This window comes from Micromesistius poutassou, assembly GCF_964030765.1.
Source record: "Micromesistius poutassou genome assembly, chromosome: 3".
Lineage (NCBI taxonomy): Eukaryota > Metazoa > Chordata > Actinopteri > Gadiformes > Gadidae > Micromesistius > Micromesistius poutassou.
Window position 1 is genome coordinate 15,418,565 of NC_140273.1, and position 18,256 is coordinate 15,436,820.

Sequence of the window (18,256 nt, forward strand, 5' to 3'; positions counted from 1 at the left end):
TATGGAATAATAAACTGTTTGAAATGGGATAATCATGGTCTGTGTTGTGATTATCATATGTGTATATTGAGGAGGAGGAATTGCAGTGACTAGGATGTCAGCCTGTAGGCATCCTTGATCCTTGAGCAAGATGCCCTCACAACTACCTGCGGGATTCACCGTATTCTCCTAATTGACAATTGATAGTAAAATAGCATTTATATGGTGGCTATTTCTCCCCGAGGATGACAACTTGACCCATTTTCTGACGGCGTGACCAGAACACATCTATATCACTGTTTGAGGCAACGACTCCAAGACTAAGCTCAAAATAAGCAGGTGGGGTCATCCTGAGTTTGTCAACCTCCAGCACTGCTTAGCCAAGCAGTCATGCTTCCTGAACATTAATTATTCTACTCCTCCTTCACATCAATACATTATGGGAGAGGGAGAAAAAGAGAGAGAGGGGGACCATCAAGCCAATGGCCTGATATGGACGGTGGCTACATATAGGAAGCAGTGTGTAATTAGCGGGGCTTTTTGCTTCACTGTCTTCCAATTAAGTGATAAATCGGCCTGTCATTTCTAAGGGTAAACATGTGCATAGGCTTGCTGGTTAGTCAGGCCATCCATTAATATGTGTATCCTGTTAGCCTCTGTTAGCCTCTGTAAATCCACAATAGTTTGAACTGATTGTAAATGGCATGATATTGGGTTTAGTTTGTAGTCTTTGAGTTATACATTTTGGTGCCAGACTCACAGCGATTTAAGTCTGGCTAAGAATAATGCATGTTTTTTTTATATTAGTTTTATTGAAGCACATGGATATGTTTCTGGAGACATTTAGATTATAATTCGAAAGGTATACAATTTTCCTCACCATAATTCTTGAGGACAACATTTTGATGTATGACACAAAAAAACATAATTTGTCCAGTTTTGACTATAAAGATTTATTGTACTCATGTAAAGTAGGACATTAAAAAGACAGATTGGCCAAATGTCTAAGTGTTTTTTTTACAAAAGTAAAAATAGCTAAATAATAATATGCTTAAGATAACGAATTTCTCAGCATTGTCAACCGTGTGTGTGTGTGTGTGTGTGTGTGTGTGTGTGTGTGTGTGTGTGTGTGTGTGTGTGTGTGTGTGTGTGTATATGTTCTCTGTGTGGCCGTGTTTGTGTGTGTATGTTGTGGAGAAGGGGGGTGAGTAAATAGCTAAACCTGGTCCTTTTATGGAAAACACTATGGATCTGCAAACAAGATCATAAGGCAAAGATGACGCACAACTTTCCTCAGAATATTGATTTCCATATCATATACTTACTGCTGGATGGATCCACAGGCCATAGGGTAGTTTCAGCCTTATCTGAATCCTATCTTAAACCCCAAAAATCGATTATTTTTTAAAGACGGATGATCTACTGATCATCCATCGGACGTAGAGAGTATCTCCAGTTCTCTAGCAGTTCTCTCAAGAAACAAACAAACAACACAAAAAGTTTTCTGTACGTATTATAACAGGACTAGCCCAGCCTTGCTTGGTTCTGAATAGTGTATGAGTGAATAGTGTATGATAGAGTATGTATAGTAAGAGTGTATGTTCGGCCCTTATTGCCTTTCTATTTTCGCTGTTTTCCTGCTCTATTGTTCTCCGTATGCCAGCTAGGTTGTACTAACTTTCCCCAAGTCCCCTGCTGTGTTCAGTTTCAGTTCAGTTTCAACATATATTCGCTATCCGCATGCAATTAATAAATCATTGCCAATCGCTCTTTGAAGCCAACTAACAAGTTATAGTAACATAACACAGTATATCATTGATTGTAATAAGACCATTCTAGCTTTTCCTCTTCTTAACAATTGGTGTCAATTAATTTCCTCTATTACCTCATTAGACCACACATTATTAAGGCCAACATTATTACCTCATTGGAGTTAACTTATTAGTAATATTAGAGCTCACACCAGCACTGACTTATTTCTGCTCACACATAGAGTCAAAACAACACCATACAAGGTTAAACCCAAATCAACTGTCTGGGAAACTCTCTTTTCAGTGTCTGAGATAAACCAGACCCAATAGATGTGACTTCTTTGTCATGCCATCCTTCGCAATATACACTATTGATCTTCTTCCATCGCAAAGATGCACAAACCACCTCCAGAGTGCATGTCCGTTAAACTTGTACCTCTGAATAAACCAATTTGTGTTGAATCTTTACCACTCTACATAGTGGTAAGTATATACCCCGATACCAGAGGCAAACATCGAGTCCCTGCTTCAACATTTGGCAAGCAGTTTGATAGCTTTCATTTTATGTCTATTTCAAACAAGGCAAATGTGGGCCACTACAGAAATTACCCCTGCGATGATGCAGATGATCTCAGTGGTAGCTTGAGGCATTGGGTGAGTTGAACATCTTCAGTTCTTCCCCCTTTTCCTCCTAAGGCGCTAGCAGCATACTGCATGGGTTGTGTTTAGCATTCTATTTGGACACAGCAGACCCAGAGTCTACTGAAGACAGCTGGAGCCCCATTAGAAATCACAGGCGAAGAGTTGAAAAGGAATGACTCCGTTTAACCTGTTCATTTCACTCTCTCTCTCTTTCTCTGCATACTTATTCAAGGTCAGGGTCGCCACAGGCTGGAATCTATTCTGTCACACTGGACACAGAACTGAAGAGTACACTGCAAGAGAATAAAGGAGATAATGGATAAAAAAAGGAACCAATTTGAGGTAAAGGGCACCCAATTGTCACGCTCTTAGTAATACGAGCGTCGGAATATAATTCCCCCTAAAATTGAAGCTAGTAGATTTCTAGTAGTCGACAATGCTTTTTTATCATCCATTGTATCACATGTTCATACACACATTCATACACACATTAACAACACCCACACGTATAATGGAAACATCAGCATTAAGTGCATAGTGTTAATGATGGTGGGAGGAAACTAGGGCACCCAAACTTAGATTGATCACCTAATCTAATGCTGTTGAGCACCATTACCCTATTACCCAATGCACATGGTAATCCCCGTCCTTATTATTGCTTATATCAACCTACCTCCTCAACATTCCCTGATGTATTGAATGTAGTCAAAAAACAGGGAAATAGATGGCAAGAAGCAAACCGCCATAGTCTTCATCTAAATACTTTGACTGCTTATAGGACTGCAGAAAATAGAGGGAGAGATCATACGAACCAATAGCTTACAGCCATTCTGCAGATGAGTACTAACCAATTGTTGGCAGGCTTGAGGTCTACACACTCACAAGCCCATACACTTTTTGTGTGACCGATATTTTGTTGTGAAAATGTCGATCCTCTCATTCTATGGCAGGACACTAACACCAAGAGAGAGAGCGAGAGAAAAATAGTTTCAACAAAGCTGAAACTATAATACCCTGAGGAGTTTCCAACAATACTACAAACCTCAGTGTCCTCCTTGCTGAATTCAAAACAATACATGACAATACAGACAAATGGGCAATCCCAAACATGAATATATGAATAAACAATGCAATACAATTCAACTTTGTTGTCCACACAAGGGGAAAAATGCCTTTTGCTTCAACTGGAATAGACACAAACAAAATATGCACATTACACATAACCACCAAGAAAAGCAAACATTCCTAAACACTACAAAGCAGCAATATGCAAATACCTGGAGTGTAAAGAACATGCATCCTTCAAATGGGAGGAATATATACGTGGTCTAAAGCTGTCTGAAACAGTGTGAATTAAGTCTAATTTGGAATCGGCTCTACGGGGAGACGCATTTCGAATACATGCAGTGACATGGCAGCATTTGAAAGCTTACGCTTTCAAACGTGTCAAATCTTGATCCCAGCACTGAGACACATACAGGGCCTGATGGACCCTTTACCACTAATGCATGTTGACGAGATGAGTGTGTAGAGGTGGTTGCCATAGGAAACCTTAGACACAGAATCCAAAACTTTGTTTCATGGTTTAAAAGTTCAGTGTCTCCCGGAGTGAATTCTCTAGCTTTGGTGCATTGCAACCTTGATAAAGGTTATATATAGGAAGGTAAATGCTTAACCTACAGCTTCATAAGGAGTGGAGATGTCCGTTTGCACTTACTGTTTTGTATATTCTATATATATACTACCATAATGCACACATCATTTTAGTTATTGACTTCCAAATATGGCCACGACCTTAAGATGTTCAAAAGAATCCAACCAAATAGATGCACCCTCTCGCTCACTTCACTTCTGCCAAATCGGATTTATAAAAAAAAAATATATATATATATTTATGTATATATATATATATATAGAATATGAATATGAATATATTTTTATATTCATAGAATATGAATATATATATATATATTCATATTCTACTCTGTTTTCATGGCGGAATAGATTGGATTGGAAAAGGCTTTCAACAGGATCTAGGCCAGACTGATCTGCAGAGAGAAAGTTTGTGAGTTTCAGAGATCGGAATAGTCTCAAGAGGCCAGATTGATCGAGCTGCCCTACAAAAGAAAGCTAAAGCTATTAAGCCAAAGGAGGCAAGTGAAGTTGTCACAGTGAGAAACATTTGTTTAAGCAGTAGCGGCTCAACTGATCAAACGCGAGCCAACGCTAGTGAATGTGCTGAGTTCCCTTTCCTCATCCGTGACTTGATTTGACAAGACTTCCAGGTCTTTGAGTGGGCCTGAGAAGCCATCTTCTTTCACATAAGTTGATCTAGATGCACAAGATATGTTCTCAACTGAGCATATGTAACATAGAAAACTAGGAGAATGCTGAGTGGTGGGCAGAGGTGGAAGTAACAATGCTGTCATTGTGTCAATATTTTGTGTACTTGTAGTTTGGGTATTTTTTTAAGTCAGTAGTTTTACTTTTACTTCAATATATTTTAAATAAAGTAAAGAAGTTCACTACATTTGTAAATCCCACGTTATTTATTTTTGCTTTAAAAATTATTTACGGAAAAAATAAAACTGACTCAGACTAGACATCAATCAAATGCTTCCACCAAAAAACCAGCCTGCCAGATCCAAATGGCATGCACCGTGCCAAAAAAAGTGGTGCTGGCTGATTTTCAAGGAGTCCAATCCAAAGAAGGAGAGCTCCAGTAAACATCACAACGCTTAGTGGAGCATGGGTCAGATAGAGGAGAGTTTGGAGGCAACAACACCAGAGTGGTGGAATGGGCCTTTGCAACGGGGAAACACAAAGCTGTGGCGCACTGTGTGTGAGAGTGTGTGTGTGGTTCACCAAAAAGAGAGACGTTTTAAAATATTGAATCGGTTACCTTATGTGTTATCTGAGAAATGAGAAGATATGTGTGTTTTTAAAACCATTAGGAATCGATTCTAAAAAAAAATTAAGTGAGCTACTATTTACTTTTACAATTGCACTCAAGTAACGGTTATTGTACTTGAGTAGAATATTTCAGTACTCGTTACACCTCTGGCGGTTGGCATGTTTCCAGGCAGGAAAGTTTTTAAAATTGTTTATTACCATAAAATATCATGTGAGGTGTAACCTAGTAAAACAGGATATTACTATGTCCCGATGTCCCGGGATGATAGATTGAATCTAGGAGGTTGTTCAATATCTCTTAGTGATAGCAAGCTATATACTTCATACCACAGAGGACAGACTGCCTCCTGCCGCCATAATATATTTTGTTTGTGTTTTTTTACGCATGACCAGAAATACTAGGTTTCCATGATGTTAAGCTAGCTTTTCTGCTTGTCCTTCTTAAAATAACTTTCTGCAATGATTACCATTTTCTCATTTAACTATGCTGATGACTTCAAAAAACAATCGCCCCAAACATAGTACCCTTGTAATGAATCCAATCAAAACAAAATAACAATAGCAATAATACAATTCCCCTCAGGTTTAAGGTCATCATACTATTATCATAATTTCATGTGATGCTCAAATTAAATGATAAGAAGATACATATCTGTACATCCTATAATAATGTAATTTCTCTCCAAAGTACATCTGATTGCGATGCTGATACAGAATTAAAGCGAAGGACCACAGTTTGTGTCGCAGGAAAAAGTCCAGCGTAAAAGTCAAAGCAATGTTCCATACATCTGCATGGAAGACCAGGGTGGCATGGAAGCCGATTTGGCAGTTTTCTTTTGATAAAGTGCAAATGTCAACTGTAATTTACTCCTAAACACATTGAGCACCAAGAACACCACTGGAAATAGGCTACAACTGTTTTCATCTGTCATACACAGGGTTTTGGTTAAGTCATTTGTTTTGGTCGAGTACATTCGAGAATCTTTGCTGTATTTTACCCTGTGTATGATACAGCATACATACTATCTATTAAAGAAAAGGAGCCCATTTCAAACAAGGTTGATGGAAAATAAGACAGAGACACCAATCAATTCCCCAGAAGATTTGTGTGGGGAATAATGTTGTTTTTGTAGCCAACATGAACATGAACAGAATTGCTTATCACGACTCACATTTCCCCAGCCTTTGATACAGAGGATAGAGAGGAGTTGGCGGGATACACAAGGATAAGTGACACGGAAGGCAATGACTCCCGCACTCTTGTTCTCTAGACGGCGCCCCTGGAGACGGTGTCTTTGCCGATAGCCAGCGCGAGTGTATCTGTCAGCTTGTGTATGCAGTCAGGATGGCAGTCACACTTAGACAAGCACACACACACACTCACACCTGCAAAGAAATGTTGAAAAATAGGCATCAGCTAAGTCTCTCTGTCTGCCGGGGTGAATACTTTGTTATTTTGACATTTGATGAATCTCTGTTTGTGTTGAATTCATCTTAAAATGACTCTAAAAGTCGCATTATGGAGTGAGTACCAGCCCGTAGGACACAGGGTCCATCTGTTACGAGTGCCGTACGCGTACAGCTTGGCGAGCACTGCTTTTACTTAATGAAAAGTGATAGCGCACCGTTTAGAACTGCCCCGGGGGGGCAATGTGTTCTGAGAAGGATTAGACACGTCTGCATGCATCACCTGAAGCCTCCTTAATGTCAAAGGTGTGATAATGATAATCTGTGGCATAACCTCCATGCCGTGTTTACATTGAGTCTGGGGCCAAAAAACCAACATTGTCTGCGTCAAAAATTTGATCAGAGAAGGCTGAGGATGAAACTCCTGAAATTCTCCTCTCCTCTGCAGGAGTACAGGTAGAAGCTCGGGGAGGGAATCGTTAGTCTCAGTTAGTTTGTTGTCAGGAGGACTTTAGCCTCCACTGAATCAGGAAGGACGTCTGACCGTTTCTAACCTCTCTCGTTTCTTTTTTTATTCTTTTGGCGCCATCTCAGGGGACCTTGTGTCTCCTGCTAAACATGTTCCAGCGGGTAGCTATTGGAAATCAATGAGAATACACGGGTGGCAGAGGCCACTTTTCGTCAGGTAAAAACCCTGATGCTTCTGAAAATTGAAAAGTGCAGTATTATTATGTGGCGTGGACATCTGGATGACATATAACAGACAACCTAAGAATATATAATCTAAACACAACTCGACAAGGATGTGAAACACACACCAAGCAAAGAGACATTAGTGACAAAATGGAAGACGTGGTCCATAGGGTGATTTTGCTTAAATTTCTGTGGAAGAAGTAAGGAATGATAAAGGAAGTAAACAAGACAGAACGAAAGAACGAAAGACAAGAAACAAGGGAAATAAATACATATATTTGGTTGCTGTTAGATTTTTATAGTGACAGTTAAAAGTGCATGCAGTATGGTTTTCTTCCAAGGTTATTCATGTTTTAGAAAGCAGAGTAATTAGTGTAAATGAAAATATACTATAACAATACTCAAACTGGTTGGGTTAGGGTTAGCCCAAAATGGTTAAGGGAATGCGTGTAGCGGAAAAACCGACCATTTATAAGTGCTTCTCCATTGGCACATTGTGAAGCAAATCAAGTCAAACTCAATTATTATTTGCTGACTCATCAAAATGAAGTGGCATAATATGCCACTTCATTTTGATGAATCAGCAAAGGGATTTTATAATATTATTATAAAATCCATAACTTGCATATTGCAATCTCAAAATTCTCAAATGTGTCTCCCTCAGTAACTTCAGGCCTGTCTTTCCTTCAAATAGATGCCATTTTGGAAATATCTGATTTGAATACAATGACAGCAAATTTTTCAGTCTGATTGACAATGTCTATCAGTTACAGTAATGCCTTTACATGCTGTTCTTTTCAGTAGCGCTGAAATGTGTGCTGCACTATTCATCAAACAAAGCCAAAGTACAAGCCAAAGTACATGGAAGTCAAACCCACCCCCGAATCGCTGCCAAAATTCAGTTAAAGTTAAAGAAAGAGCAGATGATTTAAAGGGCCCTTATTATGTTACCAGGTGGGAGGTTAATTCGCCGTTAAAAGCCGTTTGAAATTCTGACTTTTCCTGTGCCTTAGAGACATCACAAGTGGGCGTGTCCACCTAGATGCATGCCGAATAGATCAGTCTACTAGTCTAAGCAGTGGATGTAGCAAATGTTGCTTTTCTATCCAGCAAACATCTAGGTGGACACGCCCACTTGTGATGTCACTAAGGCACAGGAAAAGGCCTTGTAATGGCTAATCACACTCACGCCTTGGTGCTATAGTAGGGGCCCTTTAAAGTCTTGACCCCAGCCTCATGTCCACCGTTGTGGAGGTGGGACTTGGCATGAATTTATAACTTTTCCTTCCCTTCGACGTTCATAAATTCAGAGCGTTTCCTGTATTCAGCGGTCGCCTCTGGCCTGGAGCTCTGCTGCTAAATGGCCCATGAACTGCAACCCCTACTTCCAGAAAAAAAGAAATCAGGTGAAGAGAAAAGATGGCAATAAAGCGAGAGGGTGTTGGTGGTGGTGGTGGTGTTGGTGGTGGTGGGGGTGGCTGGGAGAATGGTGGTGGTGGGGTTGAGTGTGTAATGGAAACAGAAATAGTCTATTGTTAGCATCGTCTTCTCACACTGCTGCAGTGGTGACGCAGGGTGTGGGGGGGGGGGGGGGGGGGGTTGGCGATGTGTGTGTTTGTGTGTGTGTGTGTGTGTGTGTGTGTGTGTGTGTGTGTGAATTTAGAGGAATATGTACAGATGAGACGGACAAAGCAGCAAACCAGCCGGATGAGGTGTGGGGGGGGGGGGGGGGTGGGGTGCTGGCAGGAATTGAAATGAAAAGAACAGCGAGACAGCACCAGGAGATAACACGTGAACGAGGTTGTAGTGCAAACAAACCGTGGATTTAGATTAAAACAAACAAAGAAATGACTCGGATAAAATCAACACAGATGAAATTAACGATCGCAGTACACGGTATGGACTGCACACCTTTCTAATCATCTTCCATGGAGTACGGATGCCAATTAGAAAGGTGTACAAAAGACGCTGGTTTTCTCTGGTTGGCAAAGGGTGAAAAGCGGTTCGGTTGAATGGAAATGCTCTGAAATGTTCCATCACGCCTGAGGAAGTCATGTGCTCTGGATCTGGAGTGTCCAAGCGGCTCTTTCCAACCCCAAGGACAAAGCCATTAAGCATGTGATGAGCTGTGAAATGTGCGGGTGATAGTGAAATAATTCACTATTGCCGATACAATTTCACTGTACATTGAACAAAATAGAAGTGTGTGAGGGAGGGTGGCGGGTTCTCATGTTGACACAAAAATAACGTTTTTCGAAAGAAAATACAAAAGCACAGAAAATCGGCCCAGGATATCAAGGCTGAAGGTACAGGAAGGCAGGACAAGGGCTGTTTTCGACGAAACCCCCGAGCCAACAGTATTCAGTAGACATCCCCGCTGGGCAACACAGTGCAGTACACTGTCGACGAGTAGAAAAAGACAAGGAGCAGAAGAATGAGAGAGAGGCAGGCATGGAAGAACCGAGCAGAGGGAGGCAGTGGGACAGAACACACACACACACACACACACACACACGCACACACAGTTCCATTGAATGGTGATCATTACATTAGAACCCCGTGTGAGGTGACAGAGTGAGGAGACTCAGGGTGATGTTAACGCTGGCTGATGACCTTGTTGTTTCCCCTCGTACACTTGTTGACCTTCTGTAGGATAAACATCATGTGTGTATGTGAGGGTGTGTGGTAGTGTGTGCAGGAGTGCATGTATGTGGTTGTTTGTGTGTGTGTGTGTGTGTGTGTGTGTGTGTGTGTGTGTGTGTGTGTGTGTATTATGTGATTAGCAGCTTAATGTCACAGTAGTTCATACCATTCACCATAGTTGTCTTCTACATTGCTGCAGGCTGCCTGGGGCCAAATTAGACATGGATAGCTGTCCATGTGCCTCAATGCCATTCCCTCTACGTGTGTGTGTGTGTGTGTGTGGTTGTGTGCACGGGTGTGTTTGTGTGTGTTGTGTGCATGCATGCGTGTGTGTGTGTGTGTGTGTGTGTGTGTGTGTGTGTGTGTGTGTGTGTGTGTGTGTGTGTGTGTGCGGGTGTGTTTGTGTGTACGTGTGTGTGCATGCGTGTGTGTGTGTGTGTGGTTGCGTGCGTGTGTGTGTATGTGTGTGTGTGTATGTGTGTGTGTGTGTGTGTGTGTGGTTGTGTGCGCGGGTGTGTGTGTGTGTGTGTGTGTGTGTGTGCACGGATGAGTGCCTGTGTCTTTGTGGCTGTGTGTGTAACCCTTGTGTTTGTGTTAGCCAATCTGTTGCACTTGTTGCGTTCACGCTGGCTCAGCACTAATCCTGATGGCTCATTAACGAGGTGGCATTAGCCTCTAAAGAATGAATGATTTAATGGGGAGACGGACACAGCGGTGTCACTGTCCATAATCATTTAAGGTGCAATTAGTTGAGCAATAGGGGAGTGATAATGACACACAAGGTCCTTCCTCCAGCCAAGGACAGCTTCACCCAGATTTGATGAAACTGTATTTATTTTGGGAGACTTCTTGTGACAGCAAAATATTTGCTCTAATAGAGCATGGGAAGACACAGGCAGGGATTTAACAAGCATCTTCAAGTAGACAATGGGTACATGATTCTTATACAGAGAGGTGGACATCATGGGCAGTGGCTATGGTGTATACAGTATAAATGTATTAGTAATATTGTAAACAAGGTGATAATGTTTGTATATAATTGTTATATTAGCATCAGTATACATTTACCCACGACATCCATCTTTACCAGATGTGCAGATGAACAGTATGATAAATGTGATGCATTCGGTCCATCGGTCCATGCAACCCAATCACCACGCTAGAATAGAGTCAGAACCTTTCCTGAGATTAGATCGTATACGAGGAGGGGATGAGCCAAGATATCTCTCCAAACAACAGAAAAGGTTAAAAATCAATGCATCTTCTGCAAAAGGCAGACGAAAAACCTTCAAAAACGTTTATTTTTTATTCATTGTATTGGCTGGGGTTTTCAAGCGATCTCATTGGCTGGGGTTTCAAGCGATCGGACTTGCTGGGTTTTTTGAGCAATCAGACTGGCTTGGGTTTTCGAGGGATCTGATTGCCTGTGGCTTTTCGAGCGATAAGAACAGAAGATTACCACTGGTGCAGTATCAATCCCCTATAGTGATCAACAACAGCCACAATTGTTTTCCGGAGAGGTAAATCACAATTTTCCAATATTAGACATACGCTAACCCAATAAAGGGCACACAGGTTTATTCACTAATGAATGCCAAAGACGTGTTGCTTCCAAAATCAAAAGCTTTCTTTGAATGCCTTCTTGGCTCCCGGCTGTAAAGTTTACCAGCCATCCAATCAACATGGAGATCAGCAAATTAAGAGTTGAGCTCCATGGAAACACCATATCAAACACCCGGTTTTCGAAAACTCAGCTATCGTCTAGAGTCAAAGTCGTTCACTTGGTTTAACCATTAAGGTTTGACCATAACACATTCGCGGGGTCAGCTTAGCTGAGGAGGTAGAGTGGGTTGACTTCTCCTCCTAGCTGAGTGTCGAGGTGTTCCTGAGCAAGACACCTAACCCTAACTGCTCCCGACAAGCTGGCTGTTACCTTGCATGGTTGACTCCGCCTTAAATGTGTGTATGAACCATTGTATGTCTTCAATAAAAGTGTCTACCAAATGCCCTCAATGTAAATGTTTGCCGGTTCATCTCTGTTCCTGTTGCAGTGCTTTGGTGTGAGAATTGTTTGGTCAGCTCGAGAGCATCAGGCTGAAAATGAAGGCATTTCTTACACACCTGAAGATTGAAAGTTGGCAACTGGCACCACTCCTGGTGGGCACTGTGTCCCCAGGGTCCTATCTGGGTCTGGAGAGGCCTCACATTGGGTGCCGGTGTAACAATGTTTGTTTCTACACACCACCTAGGTGGCTTCTCTGGGCTCCAAACACAAGGATGCAGATTGTGGTGTTGAAAGTTTTGCACATAATGATCCATGGCCTGGTGCTCCATGTTGCCATGTAGGAGATCTCTCTTCGAGTGTGTGTGATGATGGCTGTCTTACTCACTGCACAACAGGTGTGAATCCTCCCCCAGCCCCAGAGTCCAATCAGTCAGACTCTGCAGTATCCATAGCTTATTTGCATTCTTGTGACCAACCTACTCATGCGTTATGCATGTTCAATATACATACTGCACTAGGCCTATATGCTTCATAGGTACTCTCAACTATTGTAAAGGAAAATAAGAGTCAAACTTATAATCATTGATCCTGCGATTCACTGATTAGCGGGCAGGGAGAATGCATACATACAGTATACTATATTCTGTAGGTTTGATAAACCTACAGTGTGTTTTATATTCAATAATTTCCTGTTCCATCTCATTCAAATGTGTATGTGTGTATGTGTGTGTATGCTTGTTTGGGTGAGCATGTGTATGAATAAAACAACATTGAAAGAGGTATTCAATTCAAATACATTCCCAACAGACTATTCATTATTAATAAATGTCTTTGATCGCATCCATGCATTGGAAATGCAAGGTCAGAGAAAATTTCAATCCTGGGCTCTGAGAAATGATACGTAGATGTCCTTCAAGGACAGTAGCAGTAGGAAGAAATTGAATGTCTTGGGGTTTCCTCCCTATTTCATCATGATCACACACTGCAAAACAACACAACCCCTCTCTGTGATAAGCACCCAGCCAGCTGCAGGTAACACACTCTCAGACACACAAACGCTAACACATATACACTCACTTTCCCACACACACACACTCACTTACACACACACACACACACACACACACACACACACACACACACACACACACACACACACCTCAGATGGCTCCATCACTGCACAAAAACATATTCCCACAGAAAATCCAATACTTTGTTCCAACAACCTATTTCACAACCTAATGAGTAAATATTGTTTGTTTGTGATCACTTTCCTGTTGCTTTCATGGGCAAGTCAAGATACCGGATTTCTTCCTTTTTGTCTGAGCATTTGAATTATTGTTTGCTGTCGAGATGAAAAGGGAACGATGTAGCCTGAAGTATCCCAGCAGCCACCCTTTTCAAGCAATTATGGATCAATACTCCTAGCGCAACTATGCTGCCGTCTTTGTTCAACACTGAGAAGACCCACACGGACACACACACACTGGTTTAATAGTAGATGCCGTTTATGTGTGATTCTGTGCCACCTGCTAGCCATTTTTTTACTTTGACTGCAAATTGTAGCACCAGTTATGGGAATTCTGGCAACAAACTTTTAGTAGACCTGGTCTTCCGGGATACAAATATGGTGGATCATTTTCAAAAACCTTTTACCAATCCACCACTGAGATAAGACAAATACGACAAAAAATGCTTCAAATATGATTTGCCTACCCTATCTTCAAATCACTATTTCATAGTATTTAGCTATAATATTATATCTAAATCAATAATTTTTCTATGGGTGTTTTAACTTTTCTAAATATATTTTATTGGGTTAGACAACAAATGAACACTCCCAGTTATTCTCACTTTGTGACCATTTGGTTGTAACTGCGATACAAGTGCAATATAACTAGCACTAAAAACAAATAGTATTATCAACAAGGTGGCTTAAAATAAAATTGTGATTACAATAACACTTGATAAAATTAGTAGAAATACATTCAACAGCATCACCATGTATAATAAAGTAGCAAAAGAAACACTCAATGTACTCATTAATAGAAGGAGGAATTGTTCATCTAGCGGGAGGCAATTGTTTGTTCAGTTTGATACAATCCTTACGAGTAGAGTTTCCTTACTTGAACCAAATAGAACCAAGGGATACTTTTTTTCCTAGCACTCTGGATAGGCACAAAACGCTCCAGCACTCCTCTCTTCCAGGGCTAGGATCACTATCCCTGCACAAGCGAGAGAGGATCTCACATTGTCCACACGTGCTTGACGACATCACTCCACTGAAGCGGCAGCGAACTGGAGAAAACCCAGAAACAAGACACTTAAAAGACTCAGCCTGGCTCTGTAAGAAGCCAGACGGATTATATGCAGTCATATACACTTAATATACAGTTGGTCAAACTTGGTTTCACAAAACAACATAAAACATCGACTCAATAACGTTTAGTTATTTGTAACGTGCACTGTTCCCCCTTCCCCTCATTTACACGTGTAATTGCATACCACAAAAATGGTTGGACATTCGCTTCTCTCTAAGTAATGCTGCACAAACATGCCTTTATAGGTTTATATAGCGGTTATGATCCAAAATCGTTTGATTAACAATGAAACAAATAATACACATCTTCATACACATACTCCACATGGCTAGCAAGAGTTTTGACATGTTTTAAATAATAATTATAGAAAACTCCCAAAGAAATTATTTAGTACAAACTGAAGCTTGCTTGTTTTGAGAAGTCAGCATTCACTTCTGTTGTAACTGCAACGGCTATTTTCCTTTACCATTTAAAAAAAATTAATTATATTCAACCATCTAACCATCGTCAAAATGTCTGTCACTTACAGTAATGCAAACATATTTTTAACTTAAAGGGCGTAACCCTCTCCGATTGGCTATATTTAAACTTTGTTATTTTTATTTTTATTTTTATCTTGGGTAATAACTCTGTAATTGATCATTTTTCTAACTAACTTTAAACCCTTGTTTAAAGTTAGAATTTTCCCAAAATACTTGAGTGTAGCTCTTTTCTCATTTAATATTAGTTCAGGCTCTAGTAACCAAGGGTAACAGCAGTGTTCTGATCCGCAGCAAAAATGTCTTTGCTATAAGCAAACAGATATGTCCCCCGAATGCCTCCTCTCGGGCAATGTGTCATACTCCACAGACTGCACCTGCAGTGGTAATGCCTCCGTTTTCCCATTCTCCGAATGTCTTCTCGCAGGCAGCGAGGCGGCACCGTGCTGCCCCGGGCACCGCAGGCCCTGGAACTGGCCGTCGGCCAGGGAGCCCACCCCGCACACGCTGGGGTTGGACTGGTACCAGTCGGAGATGCTGGGCTCCGACCCCCGGCTGCCGTCCGTGCTGTGGCGGTGATCCCCGGCCACCCCTGTCCTTTTCCCCAGCCCTAGCCCCAGCCTGATCCCCAGTCCCTGACCGCGAGCCAGGCCCAGCAGCCCGGGCACGCCGGCCAACGACGCGCCCCCCGTCGCCGCCGCCGCCGCCGCGTGGTTGCGCTCCGACGTGACGAGGGTGGCGTCGACGGTGGTCGTGGCGGGCGAGTGGTTGAGCGAGGCGGAGGGGAGAAGGGCGGCCGCCTTCTTGCAGTACCGTGTCCGTAGGACCCGGGCCGAGCGGTAGATGTTCCCGATGAAGCAGTAGCAGATGGGGTTGAGGCTGGAGTTGGTGAGGCCCAGCCACTGGACGAACGGCCGGGTCTGGAGGAGCCAGGAGGGGGGCCTCTCCTCGCGGTCGATCCAGAGGTCGGCCAGGTAGAGGGGCAGCCAGGACACGGCGAACAGCAGCACCAGACACACCACCATCTTGGCGATCTTCTGGCGCATCTTGAGGCGGGAGTTGTGCAGCGCTTGGCTCCGGGGATCCAGATCGGAGAACGTCGACTTTCTGCCCGCCCAGAGACGCCTGCCGGTGAGGAAGCTGATGATGAGGTTAAACGTGACTGGCAGGCAGTAGAGGGCCACGAACAGAACCACGTTGTACCTGCGGAGCGCAATGAGATCGTGTTAGTGCGAGATGGAGCACCTATTGGGGTAAGTAACATTAAATAACCATTTATCCCCAGGGCTCAGGCACACAAAACCTCTAGCCTCAACCGAACCAAATTCAGGTTAGGGTTTTTCTCCCACATCTTTCTTTCGCCCTATTTTTAGATCTGAACAAACTAAGCATTGTGTGAATGAGAATCTGAAGTCTAAACCTCCTGGTGATGTTATCTGTGGCCAATGCATTCTCAGGACATTTATAAATGATCAATTATTATACAGATAATGATGCAAAATAATAAACATTTACAAAATAAAACAAATGAAAACAGCTACTCTGTCTGTCTATCTGTCTGTCTGTCTGTCTGTCTGTCTGTCTATATCTGCTTATCAGGTATACACCGACTAGGACATTCTGGGCTGACATCGACAGCCGATGCTGATAGCGTTGTGTTTTCTGTATGTTGTTGTTCGTTGTTATTGTGCCAGGGACAGGAAGATCTTGATCTTGATTATTAAAAAACAAAGTATCACACCATACATTCATCACACTCTATGAGCATAAAAACAGATGTTGTCAACAGATACACGTCAGCCACTACAATCGAAGAATGTCCTCTCATTGTATCCCGGCTCTGTATCTATGTATCTATGTATAATCATGCACACACAATCTCCGCCAACAGACCCCAGTCCGTGGGTTTGGACCCCCCCTCTGTACCCATGCCTGCCCCCCGCCCCCCCCCCCCCCCCCCCGGGTTACCTACCCCTGCTTGAGCCTGGGCTGCGGCCACTCCTCCTGGCACACCAGGATGGAGAAGCTCCCGAAGCTGACCTCGCGCCGGCGGTTCATGACGGCCAGCGGCGCGCACATGGCGGACGACGCCGCCCACACCGCGCCCACCGTGGCCAGGGTGCGGCGGCGGGTGAACAGGGAGCGGGCGCGCAGCGGCGAACGCACGCTGTAGTAGCGGTTCACGCTGATCACCGTCAGCGTCAGCACGCTGGCCGACACCGACACGGCCTGCGTGAAGGGCACCGCCCGGCACAGCAGGTCGCCGTACACCCACGCCCGGTAGATCTGGATGCCCAGGGTGACGGGCATGCACACGCACACCACGGCCAGGTCGCACACCGCCAGGTTGACCAGCAGGCTGCGCGTGGCGCTCACCCCGGACAGACGCCGGCGCCGGCTGCCGCGGCCCGTCAGCACGTGCAGGGACATGAGGTTCCCGGCGAAGCCCAGTGCGAAGGAGGCGCAGTACATGAGGGTGAGGGCGATGGTGGCGGGCTCGCGGAGGGTCCACAGCAGCATGCTCTCCAGGACCCCCGCGTCCTCGCCCTCGGGGGGGCCGGAGGGGGAGAGGGGGAAGGAGGAGGAGGAGGAGGAGGGAGGCGGGAGGAGGAGGGTGAAGGTTTGGTTGAAGGAGGAGGAGGAAGGGGAGAAGGAGGACGAGGAGGCGGTGGAGAGAAGCAGGGAGGAGATGAACGAGGAGGAGGAGGAGGAGGAGGAGGAGGAGGAGGAGGGGGAGGAGGAGGAGCCGCCGGTGGGGAGGAGAGAGGGCAGAGGTTGATGGATGGAGGCGGAGTGGGGTGCGGAGGAGAAGGGGAGGATGGGAGGGCGGCCGAAGCCGTATGTGGGGTCGAGCCTCCCCTGGGAGAGCGGGGTGACGTCGTCGCCTGACGTGAACTGCATCAGCGGTGCGAGGGTGCTGTCCAACAGCTGAGCCTGTGCAAATCCCATGATGCTACTGGGCCCTGCGGATCACAGGACCGTTCGACCGCGGCGTGGGGAAAAGCAAGGAGATCAACCTCTACGCCTCACTGGTCGGGGCGGTCCATCGCGGCCATCTCCAAGACGGATCCAAGAATATTAAGTGTTGTTTGTACAAACAAATAGTCTGTGGAGCTTCATGTTGAAGTAGTTCTATAGCATCGTTTGGGCATGGCTTGGGTTCTCACCATATGACGAAAAAATTTTGTAATTCTGTTTTTGTTGTCTTCTTTACCACTGTTGGTTCCAATTATTTATTCATTGGCTACATGAGGAGCCGTGACAGCAGCTCAGGGTGGAAGGCAGTGGTGTGAAGGCAGTTCTTACATAACGCATTTGATCCTCCGGGGGGATGGCTCACTAAACACGCTGACGTGAGACCAGCCTCTGGTCCAGCTTCCCCTTATTCCCCCACAGCAGGGTTTCTTGTCTCAACTCTTCTTC

The 18,256-nt window shown here is 44.0% G+C and overlaps 1 protein-coding gene across 1 annotated transcript; it reads right to left on the reverse strand.

Annotated features, from left to right (window-relative positions):
- Positions 1–15,141: 15,141 nt before the first annotated feature.
- On the reverse strand, positions 15,142–17,782 carry LOC311341056 (neuropeptide Y receptor type 2-like; the record flags this gene model as incomplete). The annotated part of the gene is made up of 3 exons (XM_084465970.1): positions 15,142–16,036; positions 16,806–17,380; positions 17,636–17,782. The coding sequence occupies 3 exons, from the start codon at positions 17,780–17,782 to the stop codon at positions 15,142–15,144; spliced, it is 1,617 nt and encodes a 538-aa protein (XP_084322096.1).
- Between the last annotated feature and the right edge of the window lie 474 nt (positions 17,783–18,256).